Source organism: Coregonus clupeaformis, chromosome 5, assembly GCF_020615455.1.
Source record: "Coregonus clupeaformis isolate EN_2021a chromosome 5, ASM2061545v1, whole genome shotgun sequence".
NCBI lineage: Eukaryota > Metazoa > Chordata > Actinopteri > Salmoniformes > Salmonidae > Coregonus > Coregonus clupeaformis.
In genome coordinates, this window is record NC_059196.1 from 38,445,522 (window position 1) to 38,467,529 (window position 22,008).

Genomic DNA, 22,008 nt, shown 5'->3' on the forward strand with positions numbered 1-22,008 from the left:
TTTGTTCAGTTAGCTTCTGTTTAAGAAACTTTTTTCAACACAATTGGCGGAATGAAAACATCCCTGATCACTTGTAAATTGAGTTCACTCATAACAGCCAGTTGTATTCCTTCCCTTCCCTTGTGGACTTCAATGCGCAACACATCAGCTGTATGTGACCAGGCGAAAACATAACTTACCAAGCCAAACCTCTACAAACAGCCTACCTCGTTGTCACCATCTTAGCTAAAGTAATGTCATAGCATAGCTAATAGAACTAACACATTAGTAAACCCACGACAGTCGTGCAGTAACGTTAGTGTACAGTCAGTAAGCAGTTACACCTGCGGGCCCAGGTGGCAATAAATGAGTTATACCAAACGCTGACCTTGACTTGGAAGAGTTCAAGTGTTGTGTTGGAAAGTCATAGCCAGCTAGCTAACATAGCATCCCTCTGTTTGAGTAGGGCGTTTCAGTAGGCTAAACTAACTAAGTAAGTGAAAGTGAAAAAATACTATTTCTCTCTTGATTCTCCATTTTGTTCAAAACTGTTCAACTATTGTCTTTCTCTCTCTTTGAGTGAACTACTCACCACATTTTATGCACTGCAGTGCTAGCTAGCTGTAGCTTATGCTTTCAGTACTAGATTCATTCTCTGATCCTTTGGTTGGGTGGACAACATGTCAGTTCATGCTGCAAGAGCTCTGATAGGCTGGAGGACATCCTCCGGAAGTTATAATTGCTATGTAAGTCTATGGAATGGGGTGAGAACCATGAGCCTCCAAGGTTTTCTATTGAAGTCAATGTACCCAGAGGAGGACAGAAGCTTGTCCTCCTCTGGCTACACCATGGTGCTACCCTACAGAGTGCTGTTGAGGCTGCTGTAGACCTTCTTTGCAAAATAGTGTGTTTTAATCAGTTATTTGGTGACGTGATTATATTTAGTATAGTTTTATCTAAAAATGATCACTTTTTATATGTTTTACCATAAAAATAAATAAAAAATTCAATGAGGAGGATGGTCCTCCCCTTCCTCCTCTGAGGAGCCTCCTCTGTTGTTGACCTAAGAAGATGGAGCATCAACCTCAGAGTTTTTTTGCTCAACTGGTCTCCCATTAATGCATAACCCATGCCATAAACGTTATTGCACGGCCAGTTTTCTGTTTTGTTGATAGGGTCGGTCTGTTATTAGCAAATACGGCAATGGTTGCTAATTTAGCTAGCTAATTAACTAGTTGCTAGGTGGTGGTTTTGTTGTAGGAAATGCAGAAGCACATGGTTATGTAAGTAAAAGTTTGCTAATGTTAGTTGCCCAGTTGTTTCTATGTACAAAGTTAGTTATTTGTCTTCCTGAAAACTATACGTGAATATAACTAAAGTGTTGTGGGTTAGCTAGTGTTCTTCTAGTTAACGTTAGATAGCTGTCTTCCTCTTGCAGGTAAATAGCCTGTTGGATACCGGCAACTGTTTTCTTTTTTTTTAGCCTTTTTCTCCAAAAGAAATGGCAGCTTCTCCTTTCTTCATGTATATGTTTGCCTGTATTTGCACCATGTGTTCGGTGTAGAGGCATCAGTGTTTTTTCTCCTCCATGAACATGACCTGTCTACCCTTACTCACTCAGTTTTGGTGTAACTGTGCTTATAAAACAAATGTGAATTTGGGATGATTTATGTGGAGTCTGGATTAGATTGACATTTACATTTTAGTCATTTTAGCAGACGCTCTTATCCAGAGCCACTTACAGTTAGTGAGTGCATACAGTTCCATATTGGCCCCCCACCCGTGGGAATCGAACCCACAACCCTGGCGTTAGGGGTCCTTCCTTACTACTATCGCCCTTTAATGGGCGCTCTCCATTCCAAGAAGCTGATTTCTCCACAACACCTCAGGATTGGGGAAGACTGGGCAGTGTTGTCACTGTAGGGTCTGTTTTATGGTTGGGACCACTCCATGGCAGCCATTTTGGAAATAAGAGTGCGGGTTATTATTGGGAGCCACTGGAGACTAGTAAGGATATCTTTGTCCCAAATGGCACCCTATGGGGTCCTGGTCAAAAGTAGTGCACTAATATAGCGCTAGCTAAAGGTATTCTTCATCTTCCTCTTTCTCCAGTTATTCTCCATGATTGACATGAAGCCACCGATATCACGGGCAAAGATGATGTCAGTCACTAAATCAGCAATAAAAGCTATCAAGGTAAGTTAGGCCGTCATTGGAGCAACTTGGACTTTGTAGTTCAAGGAGCAACTTGGACTTTGTAGTTCAGCACTGTTAAGTTATCAGATGAGTGTTTCTCATTGGAAAATGAAATACTGACGAAGTAATTTTTATTGCCGCTAAAATGTGACCATGTTTAGATTCACACCATGAAACATTTGATCCTGTTTCCACTTCTTATCCCCCTCTCAGCTATACAAGCATGTCGTCCAGATTGTGGAGAAGTTCATCAAGAAGGTAAGTCATGGAAACACAACCAAGGAACTATTTTCAATAGTGGTTCGCTTTGCTTTCAGACAATGCCAGTAGCCTTAGAAAGCATATAACAAAAACAAACGTTTTTACCCTTTATTGTAATGTTGTAGACCAGTGATAATGTGGAAAGACCGGTGAAAATAAAATCTGTGACTTGTTTCTCCAGTGTAAGCCAGAGCTGAAGGTTCCTGGCCTATACGTGGTGGATTCTATAGTCCGACAGTCCCGACACCAGTTTGGAGTGGACAAGGACGTCTATGGACCCAGGTTCCAAAAGAACTTCACCCCGACCTTCCAGAACCTCTACCTCTGTCCACACGATGACAAGGTAGGGTTATTACTGTAGATGTTTACTGTAGCACATTTTTTTGTTCTAGCATTAACAAACTAATCAGTAGTTGTTAGTGGTCCTCTGTAGCTCAGCTGGTAGAGCACGGCGCTTGTAACGCCAGGGTAGTGGGTTCGATCCCCGGGACCACCCATACACAAAAATGTATGCATATGTATGCATGGATAAAAGCGTCTGCTAAATGGCATATTATATTATTATATTATAGTTGAGTCATGGATGATTGTATTACATTAATCAGTAGTTGAGTCATGGATGATTGTATTAAATGAATCAGTAGTTGAGTCATGGATGATTGTATTAAATGAATCAGTAGTTGAGTCATGGATGATTGTATTAAATGAATCAGTAGTTGAGTCATGGATAATTGTATTAAATTAATCAGTAGTTGAGTCATGGATGATTGTATTAAATTAGTCAGTAGTTGAGTCATGGATGATTGTATTAAATTAATCAGTAGTTGAGTCATGGATGATTGTATTAAATTAGTCAGTAGTTGAGTCATGGATGATTGTATTAAATGAATCAGTAGTTGAGTCATGGATGATTGTATTAAATGAATCAGTAGTTGAGTCATGGATAATTGTATTAAATTAATCAGTAGTTGAGTCATGGATGATTGTATTAAATTAGTCAGTAGTTGAGTCATGGATAATTGTATTAAATTAATCAGTAGTTGAGTCATGGATGATTGTATTAAATGAATCAGTAGTTGAGTCATGGATGATTGTATTAAATTAATCAGTAGTTGAGTCATGGATGATTGTATTAAATTAGTCAGTAGTTGAGTCATGGATAATTGTATTAAATTAATCAGTAGTTGAGTCATGGATGATTGTATTAAATGAATCAGTAGTTGAGTCATGGATAATTGTATTAAATGAATCAGTAGTTGAGTCATGGATGATTGTATTAAATGAATCAGTAGTTGAGTCATGGATAATTGTATTAAATTAATCAGTAGTTGAGTCATGGATGATTGTATTAAATTAGTCAGTAGTTGAGTCATGGATGATTGTATTAAAGTAAGCGGTAGTTTAATCATGGAGGATTGTATTAAATTATTCGGTAGTTTCATCATGGAGGATTGTATTAAATTATTCGGTAGTTTAATCATGGAGGATTGTATTAAATTATTCGGTAGTTTAATCATGGAGGATTGTATTGACTTAATCAGTAGTTGAGTCAGTTGTGGCTGTATTGAGTCAGTTGTGGCTGTATTGAGTCAGGTGTGGCTGTATTGAGTCAGGTGTGGCTGTATTGAGCCAGGTGTGGCTGTATTGAGTCAGGTGTGGCTGTATTGAGTCAGGTGTGGCTGTATTGAGTCAGGTGTGGCTGTATTGAGTCAGGTGTGGCTGTATTGAGTCAGGTGTGGCTGTATTGAGTCAGGTGTGGCTGTATTGAGTCAGGTGTGGCTGTATTGAGTCAGGTGTGGCTGTATTGAGCTGGTACAAAAATGTAAGAGTTGAGAAACGTTACTCTTTCTGATCTACTTAATGGCCAACTAAAGCAGAACATAACTGTAAACCTCTCTCATTATGGGTTCTTATTCCTCCAATTTCTGTCTTTCTCCCTCTGTCTCCCTTTCCCTCTCTCTCTGCAGAGTAAGATCATCCGTGTTCTCAACTTGTGGCAGAAGAACGCTGTGTTTGAGATGGACATCGTCCAGCCCCTGTTGGACATGGCTACTGGCTCCTTAGTCCCTGATCCCTCCCCCCAGGAGGACCTCCAGGCCCAGCCCCCGGTCTCCAGTGCCTCCATAGCTGCAGCCCTGCCCCAGCTCCCCCCACAGCTCCAGAACCCCGAGGCCCTGGCTGCCGTGGCCCAGCTCTTCCAGTCCGGACAGGGACACGAGGTGAGTGAGAGCCATAGAATGAAATGATGCATCACAATACCAGGTCGTCCGTGGTGAGCGTACCCATGGAGATCCTGTATTCTAATTCTATGAGAGTTACCCATGGGGTTACCTGTCAGATTGCCATGGTTAGAGGTTCTATTCCAGTTCTACTCGTTCTAAGTCTGTTGTTATAGCGACACTACTAGCTCATACACCCCACAACAACACGACTGGGACAGAACATTCAAATACAATGTGTCTTGTCTCCTCTTCACCATTTTGCTCTTTCTTGACCAATCATTTGGCTGTTTTGCTGTGAACTAGGTATTTCTTCTGAATAAGGTTCTATACCAGGCCAATAAAGGATAAATACATGATATTATCTTGCTTGTCACCTAGGTAGTAAGTGATTTGATGGATTGAGTGTATTCCCTCCTGTCTGTACAGCTTCAGAAGATGCTTCAGAGGTTCCAGCCAGCGCAGCAGACCCCCCCTGTGGTTCCCAACGCCATGGCTGACCAGACCCCCCCTGTGGTTCCCAACGCCATGGCTGACCAGACCCCCCCTATGGTTCCCAACGCCATGGCTGACCAGACCCCCCCTGTGGTTCCCAACGCCATGGCTGACCAGACCCCTCCTGTGGTTCCCAACACCATGGCTGACCATCCCCACCCACAGATGGTCCAAGGCCAGCATAACTCACACCATCCACTGTTCAACACACACCAGACACATCCTACGGAGCAGAAGAACTCGCTAGCTAAGGTAATGCATTTTTTGTACTCAAAGCACATTTCTGACCAACAGACAATTAAGAGGCCTAATCTAACAGGACATTTTTATTTATTTATTAGGATCCCCATTAGCCGAAGCCAATGGCGACAGCTAGTCTTACTGGGGTCCGACACATAACGAAAAAGACATTACAGACAAAATCAATCAAATGTATTTATAAAGCCCTTTTTACATCAGCAGATGTCACAAAGTGCTATACAGAAACCCAGCCTAAAACTCCAAATAGCAAGCAATGCAGATGGAGAAGCTCAGTGGCTAGGAAAAACTCCCTAGAAAGGCAGGAACCTAGGAAGAAACCTAGAGAGGAACCAGGCTCTGAGGGGTGGCCAGTCCCCTTCTGGTTGTGCCGGGTGGGGATTATAACAGTACATGGCCATTAAGGCCAGATTGTTCTTCAAGATGTTCAAACGTTCATAGATGACCAGCAGGGTCAAATAATAATCACAGTGGTTGTTGAGGGTGCAACAGGTCAGTACCTCACGATTAAATGTCAGTTGGCTTTTCATAGCCGAGCATTCAGAGGTCGAGACAGCAGGTCCGGGACAAGGTAGCACGTCCGGTGAACAGGTCAGGGTTCCATATCCGCAGGCAGAACAGTTGAAACTGGAGCAGCAGCACGACCAGGTGGACTGGGGACAGCAAGGAGTCATCAGGCCAGGTAGTCCTGAGGCATGGTCCTAGGGGCTCAGGTCCTCCGGGAGGGGAGGGAGGGAGAGAGAATTAGAGGGAGCATACTTAAATTCACACAGGACACCAGCTAAAACAGGAGAATTACACCCGATATAACAGACTGACCCTTGCCCCCCGGCACACAGACTATTGCAGCATAGATACTGGAGGCTGAGACGGGGGGGGTCGGGGGCACTGTGATACCGACGGGACAGGGCCAACCAGGCAGGATATAACCCCACTCATTTTGCTAAAGCACAGCCCCCACACCACCAGAGGGATATCAACAGACCACCAACCTACTACCCTGAGACAAGGCTGAGTATAGCCCACGAAGATCTCCTCCACGACATGAGCCCGAGGGGGCGCAAAACCGGACAGGAAGATCACTTCAGTGACTCAACCGACTCAGGTGACGAACCCCTCCTAGGGACGGCATGGAAGAGCACTAGTAAGCCAGTGACTCAGCCCCCGTAATAGGGTCCGAGGCAGAGAATCCCAGTGGAGAGAGGGGAGCCGGCCAGGTAGAGACAGCAAGGGCGGTTCGTCACTCCAATGCCTTGCCGTTCACCTTCGCACCCCTGGGCCAGACTACACTCAATCATAGGACCTACTGAAGAGATGAGTGTTCAGTAAAGACTTAAAGGTCGAGACCGAGTCTGCGTCTCTCACATGGATAGGCAGACCATTCCATAAAAATTGAGCTCTATAGGAGAAAGACCTGCTTCAGGCTGTTTGCTTAGAAATTCTAGGGACAATAAGGAGGCCTGCGTCTTGTGACCGTAGCGTACGTGTAGGTATGTACGGCAGGACCAAATCAGAGAGATGGCTAGGGGCAAGCCCATGTAATGCTTTGTAGGTTAGCAGTAAAACCTTGAAATCAGCCATAGCCTTAACAGGAAGCCAGTGTAGACAGGCTAGCATTGGAGTAATATGATCACATTTTTGGGTTCTAGTCAAGATTCTAGCAGCCGTGTTTAGCACTAACTGAAGTTTATTTAGTGCTTTATCCGGGTAGCCGGAGAGTAGAGCATTGCAGTTGTCTAATCTAGAATTGACAAAAGCATGGATTAGCTTTTCTGCATAATTTCTGGACAAAAAGTTTCAGATTTTTGCGATGTTACGAAGATGAAGAAAGCTGTCAAAAGAGAGATCAGGGTCCAGAGTAACGCCGATGTCCTTCAGTTTTATTTGAGACGACTGTACAACCATCAAGATGAATTGTCAGATCCAACAGCAGATCTCTTTGTTTCTTGGTATCTAGAACTAGCATACAGTGGGGAGAACAAGTATTTGATACACTGCCGATTTTGCAGGTTTTCCTACTTACAAAGCATGTAAAGGTCTGTAATTTTCAGAATCCAGAAAATCACATTGTATGATTTTTAAGTAATTAATTTGCATTTTATTGCATGACATAAGTATTTGATCACCTACCAACCAGTAAGAATTCCGGCTCTCACAGACATGTTAGTTTTTCTTTAAGAAGCCCTCCTGTTCTCCACTCATTACCTGTATTAACTGCACCTGTTTGAACTCGTTACCTGTATAAAAGACACCTGTCCACACACTCAATCAAACAGACTCCAACCTCTCCACAATGGCCAAGACCAGAGAGCTGTGTAAGGACATCAGGGATAAAATTGTAGACTTGCACAAGGCTGGGATGGGCTACAGGACAATAGGCAAGCAGCTTGGTGAGAAGGCAACAACTGTTGGCGCAATTATTAGAAAATGGAAGAAGTTCAAGATGACGGTCAATCACCCTCGGTCTGGGGCTCCATGCAAGATCTCACCTCATGGGGCATCAATGATCATGAGGAAGGTGAGGGATCAGCCCAGAACTACACGGCAGGACCTGGTCAATGACCTGAAGAGAGCTGGGACCACAGTCTCAAAGAAAACCATTAGTAACACACTACGCCGTCATGGATTAAAATCCTGATGCGCACGCAAGGTCCCCCTGCTCAAGCCAGCGCATGTCCAGGCCCGTCTGAAGTTTGCCAATGACCATCTGGATGATCCAGAGGAGGAATGGGAGAAGGTCATGTGGTCTGATGAGACCAAAATAGAGCTTTTTGGTCTAAACTCCACTCATTTACATTTACATTTTAGTCATTTAGCAGACGCTCTTATCCAGAGCGACTTACAAATTGGTGCATTCACCCTATAGCCAGTGGGAAAACCACTTTACACTTTTCCTTTTTTTTTGGGGGGTAGAAGGATTACTTTATCCTATCCCAGGTATTCCTTAAAGAGGTGGGGTTTCAAATGTCTCCGCAAGGTGGTGAGTGACTCCGCTGTCCTGGCGTCGTGAGGGAGCTTGTTCCACCATTGGGGTGCCAGAGCAGCGTTTGGAGGAAGAAGAAGGATGAGTACAACCCCAAGAACACCATCCCAACCGTGAAACATGGAGGTGGAAACATCATTCTTTGGGGATGCTTTTCTGCAAAGGGGACCGGACGACTGCACCGTATTGAGGGGAGGATGGATGGGGCCATGTATCGCGAGATCTTGGCCAACAACCGCCTTCCCTCAGTAAGAGCATTGAAAGATGGGTCGTGGCTGGGTCTTCCAGCATGACAACGACCCGAAACACACAGCCAGGGCAACTAAGGAGTGACTCCGTAAGAAGCATCTCAAGGTCCTGGAGTGGCCTAGCCAGTCTCCAGACCTGAACCCAATAGAACATCTTTGGAGGGAGCTGAAAGTCCGTATTGCCCAGCGACAGCACCGAAACCTGAAGGATCTGGAGAAGGTCTGTATGGAGGAGTGGGCCAAAATCCCTGCTGCAGTGTGTGTGCAAACCTGGTCAAGACCTACAGGAAACGTATGATCTCTGTAATTGCATACAAAGGTTTCTGTACCAAATATTAAGTTCTGCTTTTCTGATGTATCAAATACTTATGTCATGCAATAAAATGCAAATTAATTACTGAAAAATCATACAGTGATTTTCTGGATTTTTGTTTTAGATTCCGTCTCTCACAGTTGAAGTGTACCTATGATAAAAATTACAGACCTCTACATGCTTTGTAAGTAGGAAAACCTGCAAAATCGGCAGTGTATCAAATACTTGTTCTCCCCACTGTATCTGTTTGGTCTGAGTTTAGAAGTAAAACATTTGCCGCCATTCACTTCTTTATGTCTACCATCAAGATTAATTGTCAGATCCAACAGAAGATCTCTTTGTTTCTTGGGACCTAGAACTAGCATCTCTGTTTTGTCCGAGTTTAAAAGTAAAACATTTGCCACCATCCACTTCCTTATGTCTGAAACACAGGCTTCCAGGGTAGGCAATTTTGGGGCTTCACCATGTTTCATCGAAATGTACAGCAGAAATGTTGTCCGCATAGCAGTGAAAGTTGACATTGTGTTTCCGAATTATATCACCAAGAGGTAGAATATATAGTGAAAACAATAGTGGTCCTAAAACGGAACCTTGAGGAACACCAAAACATACAATTGATTTGTCAGAGGACCAACCATCCACAGAGACAAAATGATATCTTTCTGACAGATAAGATCTAAACCAGGCAAGAACTTGTCCGTGTAGACCAGTTTGGAATTCCAATCTCTCCAATAGAATGTGGTGATAGATGGTGTCAAAAGCGGCACTAAGGTCTAGGAGCACAAGGACAGATGCAGAGCCTTGGTCTGATGCCATTAAAAGGTATTTTACCACCTTCACGAGTGCAGTCTCAGTGCTATGATGGAGTCTAAAACCAGACTGAAGCGTTTCGTATATATTATTTGTCTTCAGGAAGGCAGTGAGTTGCTGCGCAACAGCTTTTTCAAATGTATTTTTGAGGAATGGGAGATTCGATATCGGCCGATTTTAGTTTTTTACATTTTCCTGGTCAATGTTAGGCTTTTTCAAGAGAGGCTTTATTACTGCCACTTTTAGTGAGTTTGGTACACATCCGGAGGATAGGGAGCATTTATTATGTTCAACATAGGAGGGCCAAGCACAGGAAGTAGCTCTTTCTGTAGTTTAGTTGGAATAGGGTCCAGTATGCAGCTTGACGGTTTAGAGGCCATGAATGTGTCAAGAGAGAGGATTAAACAACTTGAGTGTCTCCATTGATCCTTGGTCCTGGCAGTTCTGTGCAGATTCAAAGAGGAGTCTGTAATTTGCTTTCTAATGATCATGATCTTTTCTTCTAAGAAGTTCATGAATTCATCACTGCTGAAGTGAAAGCCATCCTCTCTTGGGGAATGCTGCTTTTTAGTTAGCTTTGAGACAGTATCCGATTTTTGGGGGGGATTGTTCTTATTCTCCTCAATTAGGTTGGAAAAATAGGATGATCGAGCAGCAGTGAGGGCTCTTCGATATTGCACAGTACTGTCTTTCCAAGCTAGTCGGGAAAACTTCCAGTTTGGTGGAGCGCCATTTCCGTTCCAATTTTCTGGAAGCTTCCTTCAGGGCTTGGGTATTTTCTGTATACCAGGGAGCTAATTTCTTGTGACAAATGTTTTTTTTATTTTTAGGGGTGCGACTGCATCTAGGGTAATACGCAAGGTAAAATTTAGATACTCAGTTAGCTGGTTAACCGATTTTTGTACTCCGACAACCTTGGAGGGATTCAGGAAGGGCCTCTAGGAATCTTTGGGTTGTCTGAGAATTTATAGCACAGCTTTCGATGGTCCTAGGTTGGGGTCTGAGCAGATTATTTGTTACGATTGCATAGTCCAGGATTATGAGGAAGATAATTTACATCCACAATATTAATTCCACGGGACAAAACTAGATCCAGGGTATGACTGTGGCAATGAGTAGGTCCGGAGACATGTTGAAGTCGATGATGGCTCCGAAAGCCTTTTGCAGTTGGCCTGTGGACTTTTCCATGTGAACATTGAAGTCACCAAAATTGTTTAATATTATCTGCCATGACTACAAGGTCCAATAGGAATTCAGGGAACTCAGTGAGGAATGCTGTATACGGCCCAGGAGGACTGTAAACAGTAGCTATAAAAAGTGATTGAGTAGGCTGCATAGATTTCATCACTAGAAGCTCAAACAACGAAAACGCAAAACATTTTTGTTGTTGTTGTAAATTTACATTTGTTGTCGTAAATGTTAGCAACACCTCCGCCTGTGCGGGATGGTCACTAGTGTAACCAGGAGGAGAGTCCTCCATAGGTTCCAGCCAGGGCAGCAGACCTGTAGCTAAATCATACTATTCTGATTGTTATGGATGTGTAGCTAAATCATACTATTCTGATTGTTATGGATGTGTAGCTAAATCATGGTACTCTGATTGGTTATGGATGTGAAGCTAAATCATGGTACTCTGATTGGTTATGGATGTGAAGCTAAATCATGGTACTCTGATTTGTTATGGATGTGTAGCTAAATCATGGGACTCTGATTTGTTATGGATGTCTAGCTAAATCATGCTATTCTGATTTGTTATGGATGTGTAGCTAAATCATGCTATTCTGATTTTGTTATGGATGTGTAGCTAAATCATGCTATTCTTATGGTTATGCCTGTCTATCTTCAGAAACTCCTGGACCGTTTTGATTATGATGACGAACCAGAAGAAGTAAAGAGCGAGGAGATGAATCCCCTTGTTCCAGGGAACAGGTACAGCGGCCAGTTTCCTGGTCAGATGCAGCCCAACATGGAGCAACAGTTTCAGGGCCATATGATGGGCCAGCCTGGGAGGCAGCAGACACCTGATGGAGGATACCTTGGTCTGAACAAGGGCTACGGCCAGAGTCAGCACACTGCCCAGCAGAACCAGGACCAGGACCAGGGAAACTCCAGAGAAAGAGAAGATCCATCTGGGAGGAGGGAGGGGAGGCAGCGTGGCCACGGCAGGAGGTCACGCTCCAGGTCTGGCTCTCGGTAAGAGGCTGGGCCCATGGTTGATATTAGTTGGTTATGTTTAGGAGACTTTAGTTGTTTTGTTTAGGATGAACAGATCCTCTAATGGAATCATGTCTGTTCCCACCTTTTAGCTTTTAGTCCACCATATTACTGTTTCAGCTTTTAGTCCACCATATGACTGTTTTAGCTTGGCTTTTAGTCCACCATATGACTGTTTTAGCTTGGCTTTTAGTCCACCATATGACTGTTTTAGCTTGGCTTTTAGTCCACCATATGACTGTTTTAGCTTGGCTTTTAGTCCACCATGTGACTGTTTTAGCTTGGCTTTTAGTCGACCATGTGACTGTTTTAGCTTGGCTTTTAGTCCACCATATGACTGTTTTAGCTTGGCTTTTAGTCCATCATGTGACTGTTTTAGCTTGGCTTTTAGTCCACCATGTGACTGTTTTAGCTTGGCTTTTAGTCCACCATGTGACTGTTTTAGCTTGGCTTTTAGTCCACCATATGACTGTTTTAGGTTTTAGCCTACCATATGACTGTTTTATCTTGGCTTTTAGTCCACCATATGACTGACTGTTTTAGCTTGGCTTTTAGTCCACCATATGACTGTTTTAGCTTGGCTTTTAGTCCACCATATCACTGTTTTAGCTTGGCTTTTAGTCCACCATATTACAGTTTTAGCTTGGCTTTTAGTCCACCATATGACTGTTTTAGCTTGGCTTTTAGTCCACCATATGACTGTTTTAGCTTGGCTTTTAGTCCACCATATTACAGTTTTAGCTTGGCTTTTAGTCCACCATATGACTGTTTTAGCTTGGCTTTTAGTCCACCATATGACTGACTGTTTTAGCTTGGCTTTTAGTCCACCATGTGACTGTTTTAGCTTGGCTTTTAGTCCACCATATGACTGTTTTAGCTTGGCTTTTAGTCCACCATATGACTGTTTTAGCTTGGCCTTTAGTCCACCATATGACTGTTTTAGCTTGGCTTTTAGTCCACCATATGACTTTTAGCTTTTAGTCCACCATATTACTGTTTCAGCTTTTAGTCCACCATATCACTGTTTTAGCTTGGCTTTTAGTCCAACATGTGACTGTTTTAGCTTGGCTTTTAGTCCACCATGTGACTGTTTTAGCTTTTAGTCCACCATATGACTGTTTTAGGTTTTAGCTTACCATATGACTGTTTTATCTTGGCTTTTAGTCCACCATATGACTGACTGTTTTAGCTTGGCTTTTAGTCCACCATATGACTGTTTTAGCTTTACTTTTAGTCCACCATATCACTGTTTTAGCTTGGTTTTTAGTCCACCATATGACTGTTTTAGCTTGGCTTTTAGTCCACCATATGACTGACTGTTTTAGCTTGGCTTTTAGTCCACCATATGACTGTTTTAGCTTGGCTTTTAGTCCACCATATGACTTTTAGCTTTTAGTCTACCATATGACTGTTTTAGCTTTTAGTCCACCATATGACTGTTTTAGCTTTACTTTTAGTCCACCATATGACTGTTTTAGCTTGGCTTTTAGTCCACCATATCACTGTTTTAGCTTGGCTTTTAGTCCACCATATTACAGTTTTAGCTTGGCTTTTAGTCCACCATATCACTGTTTTAGCTTGGCTTTTAGTCCACCATATTACAGTTTTAGCTTGGCTTTTAGTCCACCATATCACTGTTTTAGCTTGGCTTTTAGTCCACCATATGACTGACTGTTTTAGCTTGGCTTTTAGTCCACCATATGACTGTTTTAGCTTGGTTTTTAGTCCACCATATGACTGTTTTAGCTTGGTTTTTAGTCCACCATATGACTCTTTTAGGTTTTAGTCTACCATATGACTGTTTTAGGTTTTAGTCTACCATATGACTGTTTTAGCTTGGCTTTTAGTCCACCAAATGACTGTTTTAGCTTGGCTTTTAGTCCACCATATTACTGTTTTAGCTTGGCTTTTAATCCACCATATGACTGTTTTAGGTTTTAGTCTACCATATGACTGTTTTAGCTTGGCTATTAGTCCACCATATCAGTGTTTTAGCTTGGCTTTTAGTCCACCATATGACTGTTTTAGCTTGGCTTTTAGTCCACCATATGACTGACTGTTTTAGCTTGGCTTTTAGTCCACCATATGACTGTTTTAGCTTGGCTTTTAGTCCACCATATTACTGTTTTAGCTTTTAGTCTACCATATGACTGTTTTAGCTTGGCTATTAGTCCACCATATCAGTGTTTTAGCTTGGCTTTTAGTCCACCATATGACTGTTTTAACTTGGCTTTTAATCCACCATATGACTGACTGTTTTAGCTTGGCTTTTAGTCCACCATATGACTTTTAGCTTTTAGTCCACCATATGACTGTTTTAGCTTTTAGTCCACCATATGACTGTTTTAGCTTGGCTTTTAGTCCACCATATGACTGTTTTAGCTTGGCTTTTAGTCCACCATATGACTGTTTTAGCTTGGCTTTTAGTCCACCATATGACTGTTTTAGCTTTTAGTCTACCATATGACTGTTTTAGCTTGGCTATTAGTCCACCATATCAGTGTTTTAGCTTGGCTTTTAGTCCACCATATGACTGTTTTAGCTTGACTTTTAGGCCACCATATGACTGTTTTAGCTTGACTTTTAGGCCACCATATGACTGTTTTAGCTTGGCTTTTAGTCCACCATATGACTGTTTTAGCTTGGCTTTTAGTCCACCATATGACTGTTTTAGCTTGGCTTTTAGTCCACCATATGACTGTTTTAGCTTGGCTTTTAGTCCACCATATGACTGTTTTAGCTTGGCTTTTAGTCCACCATATGACTGTTTTAGCTTTTAGTCTACCATATGACTGTTTTAGCTTGGCTATTAGTCCACCATATCAGTGTTTTAGCTTGGCTTTTAGTCCACCATATGACTGTTTTAGCTTGACTTTTAGGCCACCATATGACTGTTTTAGCTTGACTTTTAGGCCACCATATGACTGTTTTAGCTTGACTTTTAGGCCACCATATGACTGTTTTAGCTTGACTTTTAGTCCACCATATCACTGTTTTAGCTTGGCTTTTAATCCACCATATGACTGTTTTAGCTTGGCTTTTAGTCCACCATATGACTGTTTTAGCTTGGCTTTTAGTCTACCATATTACTGTTTTAGCTTGGCTTTTAGTCCACCATATTACTGTTTTAGCTTTTAGTCTACCATATGACTGTTTTAGCTTGGCTATTAGTCCACCATATCAGTGTTTTAGCTTGGCTTTTAGTCCACCATATGACTGTTTTAGCTTGGCTTTTAATCCACCATATGACTGTTTTAGGTTTTAGTATACCATATGACTGTTTTAGCTTGGCTTTTAGTCCACAATATGACTGACTGTTTTAGCCTGGCTTTTAGTCCACCATATTACTGTTTTAGCTTTTAGTCTACCATATGACTGTTTTAGCTTGGCTTTTAGTCCACCATATGACTGTTTTAGCTTTGTCTACCACATGACTGTTTTAGCTTGGCTTTTAGTCCACCATATGACTGTTTTAGCTTGGCTTTTAGTCCACCATATCACTGTTTTAGCTTGGCTTTTAGTCCACCATATTACTGTTTTAGCTTGGCTTTTAGTCCACCATATCACTGTTTTAGCTTGGCTTTTAGTCCACCATATGACTGTTTTAGCTTGGCTTTTAGTCCACCATATGACTGTTTTAGCTTGGCTTTTAGTCCACCATATGACTGTTTTAGCTTGGCTTTTAGTCCACCATATTACTGTTTTAGCTTGACTTTTAGGCCACCATATGACTGTTTTAGCTTGACTTTTAGGCCACCATATGACTGTTTTAGCTTGACTTTTAGGCCACCATATGACTGTTTTAGCTTGACTTTTAGTCCACCATATCACTGTTTTAGCTTGGCTTTTAATCCACCATATGACTGTTTTAGCTTGGCTTTTAGTCCACCATATGACTGTTTTAGCTTGGCTTTTAGTCTACCATATTACTGTTTTAGCTTGGCTTTTAGTCCACCATATTACTGTTTTAGCTTTTAGTCTACCATATGACTGTTTTAGCTTGGCTATTAGTCCACCATATCAGTGTTTTAGCTTGGCTTTTAGTCCACCATATGACTGTTTTAGCTTGGCTTTTAATCCACCATATGACTGACTGTTTTAGCTTGGCTTTTAGTCCACCATATTACTGTTTTAGCTTTTAGTCTACCATATGACTGTTTTAGCTTGGCTTTTAGTCCACCATATGACTGTTTTAGCTTTGTCTACCACATGACTGTTTTAGCTTGGCTTTTAGTCCACCATATGACTGTTTTAGCTTGGCTTTTAGTCCACCATATCACTGTTTTAGCTTGGCTTTTAGTCCACCATATTACTGTTTTAGCTTGGCTTTTAGTCCACCATATCACTGTTTTAGCTTGGCTTTTAGTCCACCATATGACTGTTTTAGCTTGGCTTTTAGTCCACCATATGACTGTTTTAGCTTGGCTTTTAGTCCACCATATGACTGTTTTAGCTTGGCTTTTAGTCCACCATATTACTGTTTTAGCTTGGCTTTTAATCCACCATATGACTGTTTTAGGTTTTAGTCTACCATATGACTGTTTTAGCTTGGCTTTTAGTCCACCATATGACTGACTGTTTTAGCTTGGCTTTTAGTCTACCATATGACTTTTAGCTTTTAGTCCACCATATAACTGTTTTAGCTTGTCTTTTAGTCCACCATATGACTGTTTTAGCTTGGCTTTTAGTCCACCATATCACTGTTTTAGCTTGGTTTTTAGTCCACCATATGACTGTTTTAGCTTGGCTTTTAGTCTACCATATTACTGTTTTAGCTTGGCTTTTAGTCCACCATATTACTGTTTTAGCTTTTAGTCTACCCTATGACTGTTTTAGCTTGGCTATTAGTCCACCATATCAGTGTTTTAGCTTGGCTTTTAGTCCACCATATGACCGTTTTAGCTTTTAATCCACCATATGACTGTTTTAGCTTTTAGTCTACTATATGACTGTTTTAGCTTGGCTTTTAGTCCACAATATGACTGACTGTTTTAGCTTGGCTTTTAGTCCACCATATGACTGTTTTAGCTTTGTCTACCACATGACTGTTTTAGCTTGGCTTTTAGTCCACCATATGACTGTTTTAGCTTGGCTTTTAGTCCACCATATCACTGTTTTAGCTTGGCTTTTAGTCCACCATATTACTGTTTTAGCTTGGCTTTTAGTCCACCATATCACTGTTTTAGCTTGGCTTTTAGTCCACCATATGACTGTTTTAGCTTGGCTTTTAGTCCACCATATGACTGTTTTAGCTTGGCTTTTAGTCCACCATATGACTGTTTTAGCTTGGCTTTTAGTCCACCATATCACTGTTTTAGCTTGGCTTTTAGTCCACCATATCACTGTTTTAGCTTGGCTTTTAGTCCACCATATCACTGTTTTAGCTTGGCTTTTAATCCACCATATGACTGTTTAAGCTTGGCCTTTAGTCCACCATATGACTGTTTTAGCTTGGCTTTTAGTCTACCATATTACTGTTTTAGCTTGGCTTTTAATCCACCATATGACTGTTTTAGGTTTTAGTCTACCATATGACTGTTTTAGCTTGGCTTTTAGTCCACCATATTACTGTTTTAGCTTTTAGTCTACCATATGACTGTTTTAGCTTGGCTATTAGTCCACCATATCAGTGTTTTAGCTTGGCTTTTAGTCCACCATATGACTGTTTTAGCTTGGCTTTTAATTAAGGCTGAACGATTTTGGAAAATAATCTAATTGCGATTTTTTGCCCCCAATATTGCGATTGCGATTTAATATGCGATTTAATTTATTTATCCTTTTTCCCCTACAAAACATAATGAATGATTTAAATATGACCAACACAATAGTATATACATTTAGTGTGAAATGTTCTTTCCCATAGGCTGGGTCTATTTGTTAGAATTAAATTCAAACATGTATGACTTGGAAATAAATGACATTTTTATTGAACTGCTCATTACAGAAACATCTGTGGCTTTGCCACTGTGCATTTAAATAATTTAAACAAAGGCATGAACTTTGTAAACACTGTGTGCAAAAGGTACAGTCTTAAGAAAAAAATAATTTTAAATTGTATGTATCTTACTGCTCCCAAGTCAGTAACATTTCACACAACTGAAACAAGGAATTTGCTTTGAAAATATTTTGTAAAATCAAAGTAAATAAAGTTATAAATAAAAAATGAGAAATGCACTTTTAATTTAGACAAACTATTTTTTATAAACGATTTGAATATTATAATATAAAATAGATGAGCCTCACTTATCTCAAGTACACAACAATAACACACCACACAGACTAAAGTTCACTACGAGTATGGCACTGCCAGCCATACTTATCCAACAGTTCTGATCAATAAAATGGACTGTAAGACTCTGGTACGGCTCAGCTGTGCGGCTTGACCACATATCAGCAGTGCTAGCAAAAAACTCCACCGTTTTAAGTTCCGCGGCGACTTTCTCTTTGCACTTTTTGTACAGCTCCGGTATGGCAGTCTGACTGAAGTATGTGCGGGAGGGTATACTGTAACGTTTATCAAGCGTATGTATTAATGCCATGAACCCAGGCTTGGTCACCGTGCTGAGAGGCATCATATCTTTGGCTATGAACTCGGTTATTGTCCGAGTGATTTCTCCGTGCCGTTTTGAATTACGTTCATACGGAGTGACACTTTCGAACATTTCTGTCAGTGATCCCTGTCTTGAGGTATTTGGCTTGTCTCGCGCACTGATGCTCGGCATTTTGGTCATACAACTGTCATGCATTGATTTGTGGTATTTTTTAAGTGCTGAAACAGGTTTGTAGTGTTACCCGTGAAGTAGCAATCGAGCACGGCATGCTCTGCACAACACCTGACGCTGCTCAGCATCTTCTTTTTAAAACCAAAATAGTTCCACACCACCGACGTGCTGTTCCTCTTCGATATTAAAGTATCAGCTGTGTCAGTTTCTGACTGTTCCGTCGAGCAAGAGGCCATTGCGCTGGACAGCATGAAAAGTCGCGTCACGTGACCACCTCAAATCGCGCACGTTGCGATTAGAAAATCGCGTTCAGTCAAATCGCGATATTATCGCGAATGCAATTAATCGTTCAGCCCTACTTTTAATCCACCATATGACTGTTTTAGGTTTTAGTATACCATATGACTGTTTTAGCTTGGCTTTTAGTCCACAATATGACTGACTGTTTTAGCTTGGCTTTTAGTCCACCATATTACTGTTTTAGCTTTTAGTCTACCATATGACTGTTTTAGCTTGGCTTTTAGTCCACCATATGACTGTTTTAGCTTTGTCTACCACATGACTGTTTTAGCTTGGCTTTTAGTCCACCATATGACTGTTTTAGCTTGGCTTTTAGTCCACCATATGACTGTTTTAGCTTGGCTTTTAGTCCACCATATCACTGTTTTAGCTTGGCTTTTAGTCCACCATATTACTGTTTTAGCTTGGCTTTTAGTCCACCATATCACTGTTTTAGCTTGGCTTTTAGTCCACCATATGACTGTTTTAGCTTGGCTTTTAGTCCACCATATGACTGTTTTAGCTTGGCTTTTAGTCCACGATATGACTGTTTTAGCTTGGCTTTTAGTCCACCATATTACTGTTTTAGCTTGGCTTTTAATCCACCATATGACTGTTTTAGGTTTTAGTCTACCATATGACTGTTTTAGCTTGGCTTTTAGTCCACCATATGACTGACTGTTTTAGCTTGGCTTTTAGTCTACCATATGACTTTTAGCTTTTAGTCCACCATATAACTGTTTTAGCTTGGCTTTTAGCCCACCATATGACTGTTTTAGCTTGTCTTTTAGTCCACCATATGACTGTTTTAGCTTGGCTTTTAGTCCACCATATCACTGTTTTAGCTTGGTTTTTAGTCCACCATATGACTGTTTTAGCTTGGCTTTTAGTCTACCATATTACTGTTTTAGCTTGGCTTTTAGTCCACCATATTACTGTTTTAGCTTTTAGTCTACCATATGACTGTTTTAGCTTGGCTATTAGTCCACCATATCAGTGTTTTAGCTTGGCTTTTAGTCCACCATATGACTGTTTTAGCTTTTAATCCACCATATGACTGTTTTAGCTTTTAGTCTACCATATGACTGTTTTAGTTTGGCTTTTAGTCCACAATATGACTGACTGTTTTAGCTTGGCTTTTAGTCCACCATATGACTGTTTTAGCTTTGTCTACCACATGACTGTTTTAGCTTGGCTTTTAGTCCACCATATGACTGTTTTAGCTTGGCTTTTAGTCCACCATATCACTGTTTTAGCTTGGCTTTTAGTCCACCATATTACTGTTTTAGCTTGGCTTTTAGTCCACCATATCACTGTTTTAGCTTGGCTTTTAGTCCACCATATTACTGTTTTAGCTTGGCGTTTTTTCCACCATATGACTGTTTTAGCTTGGCTTTTAGTCCACCATATTACTGTTTTAGCTTGGCTTTTAGTCCACCATATGACTGACTGTTTTAGCTTGGCTTTTAGTCCACCATATGACTGTTTTAGCTTGGCTTTTAGTCCACCATATGACTATTTTAGCTTGGCTTTTAGTCCACCATATCACTGTTTTAGCTTGGCTTTTAGTCCACCATATCACTGTTTTAGCTTGGCTTTTAGTCCACCATATGACTGTTTTAGCTTGGCATTTAGTCCACCATATGACTGTTTTAGCTTGGCTTTTAGTCCACCATATGACTGTTTTAGCTTGACTTTTAGGCCACCATATGACTGTTTTAGCTTGACTTTTAGGCCACCATATGACTGTTTTAGCTTGGCTTTTAGTCCACCATATGACTGTTTTAGCTTGGCTTTTAGTCCACCATATGAATGTTTTAGCTTGGCCTTTAATCCACCATATGACTGTTTTAGGTTTTAGTCTACCATATGACTGTTTTAGCTTGGCTTTTAGTCCACCATATGACTGACAGTTTTAGCTTGGCTTTTAGTCCACCATATGACTGTTTTAGCTTGGCTTTTAGTCCACCATATGACTGACAGTTTTAGCTTGGCTTTTAGTCCACCATATGACTGTTTTAGCTTGGCTTTTAGTCCACCATATTACTGTTTTAGCTTTTAGTCTACCATATGACTGTTTTAGCTTGGCTATTAGTCCACCATATCAGTGTTTTAGCTTGGCTTTTAGTCCACCATATGACTGTTTTAGGTTTTAGTCTACCATATGACTGTTTTAGCTTGGCTTTTAGTCCACCATATGACTGACTGTTTTAGCTTGGCTTTTAGTCCACCATATTACTGTTTTAGCTTTTAGTCTACCATATGACTGTTTTAGCTTGGCTTTTAGTCCACCATATGACTGTTTTAGCTTGGCTTTTAGTCCACCATATCACTGTTTTAGCTTGGCTTTTAGTCCACCATATTACTGTTTTAGCTTTTAGTCTACCATATGACTGTTTTAGCTTGGCTTTTAGTCCACCATATGACTGTTTTAGCTTGGCTTTTAGTCCACCATATGACTGTTTTAGCTTGGCTTTTAGTCCACCATATGACTGTTTTAGCTTGGCTTTTAGTCCACCATATCACTGTTTTAGCTTGGCTTTTAGTCCACCATATTACTGTTTTAGCTTGACTTTTAGTCCACCATATCACTGTTTTAGCTTGGCTTTTAGTCCACCATATTACTGTTTTAGCTTGGCTTTTAATCCACCATATGACTGTTTTAGGTTTTAGTCTACCATATGACTGTTTTAGCTTGGCTTTTAGTCCACCATATGACTGACTGTTTTAGCTTGGCTTTTAGTCTACCATATGACTTTTAGCTTTTAGTCCACCATATGACTGTTTTAGCTTGTCTTTTAGTCCACCATATGACTGTTTTAGCTTGGCTTTTAGTCCACCATATCACTGTTTTAGCTTGGCTTTTAGTCTACCATATTTCTGTTTTAGCTTGGCTTTTAGTCCACCATATTACTGTTTTAGCTTTTAGTCTACCATATGACTGTTTTAGCTTGGCTATTAGTCCACCATATCAGTGTTTTAGCTTGGCTTTTAGTCCACCATATGACTGTTTTAGCTTTTAATCCACCAT

At 41.0% G+C, this 22,008-nt stretch overlaps 1 protein-coding gene across 1 annotated transcript in view; it reads left to right on the forward strand.

Annotated features, from left to right (window-relative positions):
* Positions 1–22,008, forward strand: part of LOC121566852 (SR-related and CTD-associated factor 4) — a 70,344-nt gene that overhangs the window by 900 nt on the left and 47,436 nt on the right. The window contains exons 2-7 of the mRNA XM_041876737.2: positions 2,092–2,175; positions 2,389–2,433; positions 2,618–2,779; positions 4,404–4,655; positions 5,085–5,402; positions 11,609–11,955. Of these exons, the coding sequence (XP_041732671.1) occupies positions 2,092–2,175; positions 2,389–2,433; positions 2,618–2,779; positions 4,404–4,655; positions 5,085–5,402; positions 11,609–11,955 (1,208 nt within the window). The remainder of the gene's footprint in view (positions 1–2,091; positions 2,176–2,388; positions 2,434–2,617; positions 2,780–4,403; positions 4,656–5,084; positions 5,403–11,608; positions 11,956–22,008) is intronic.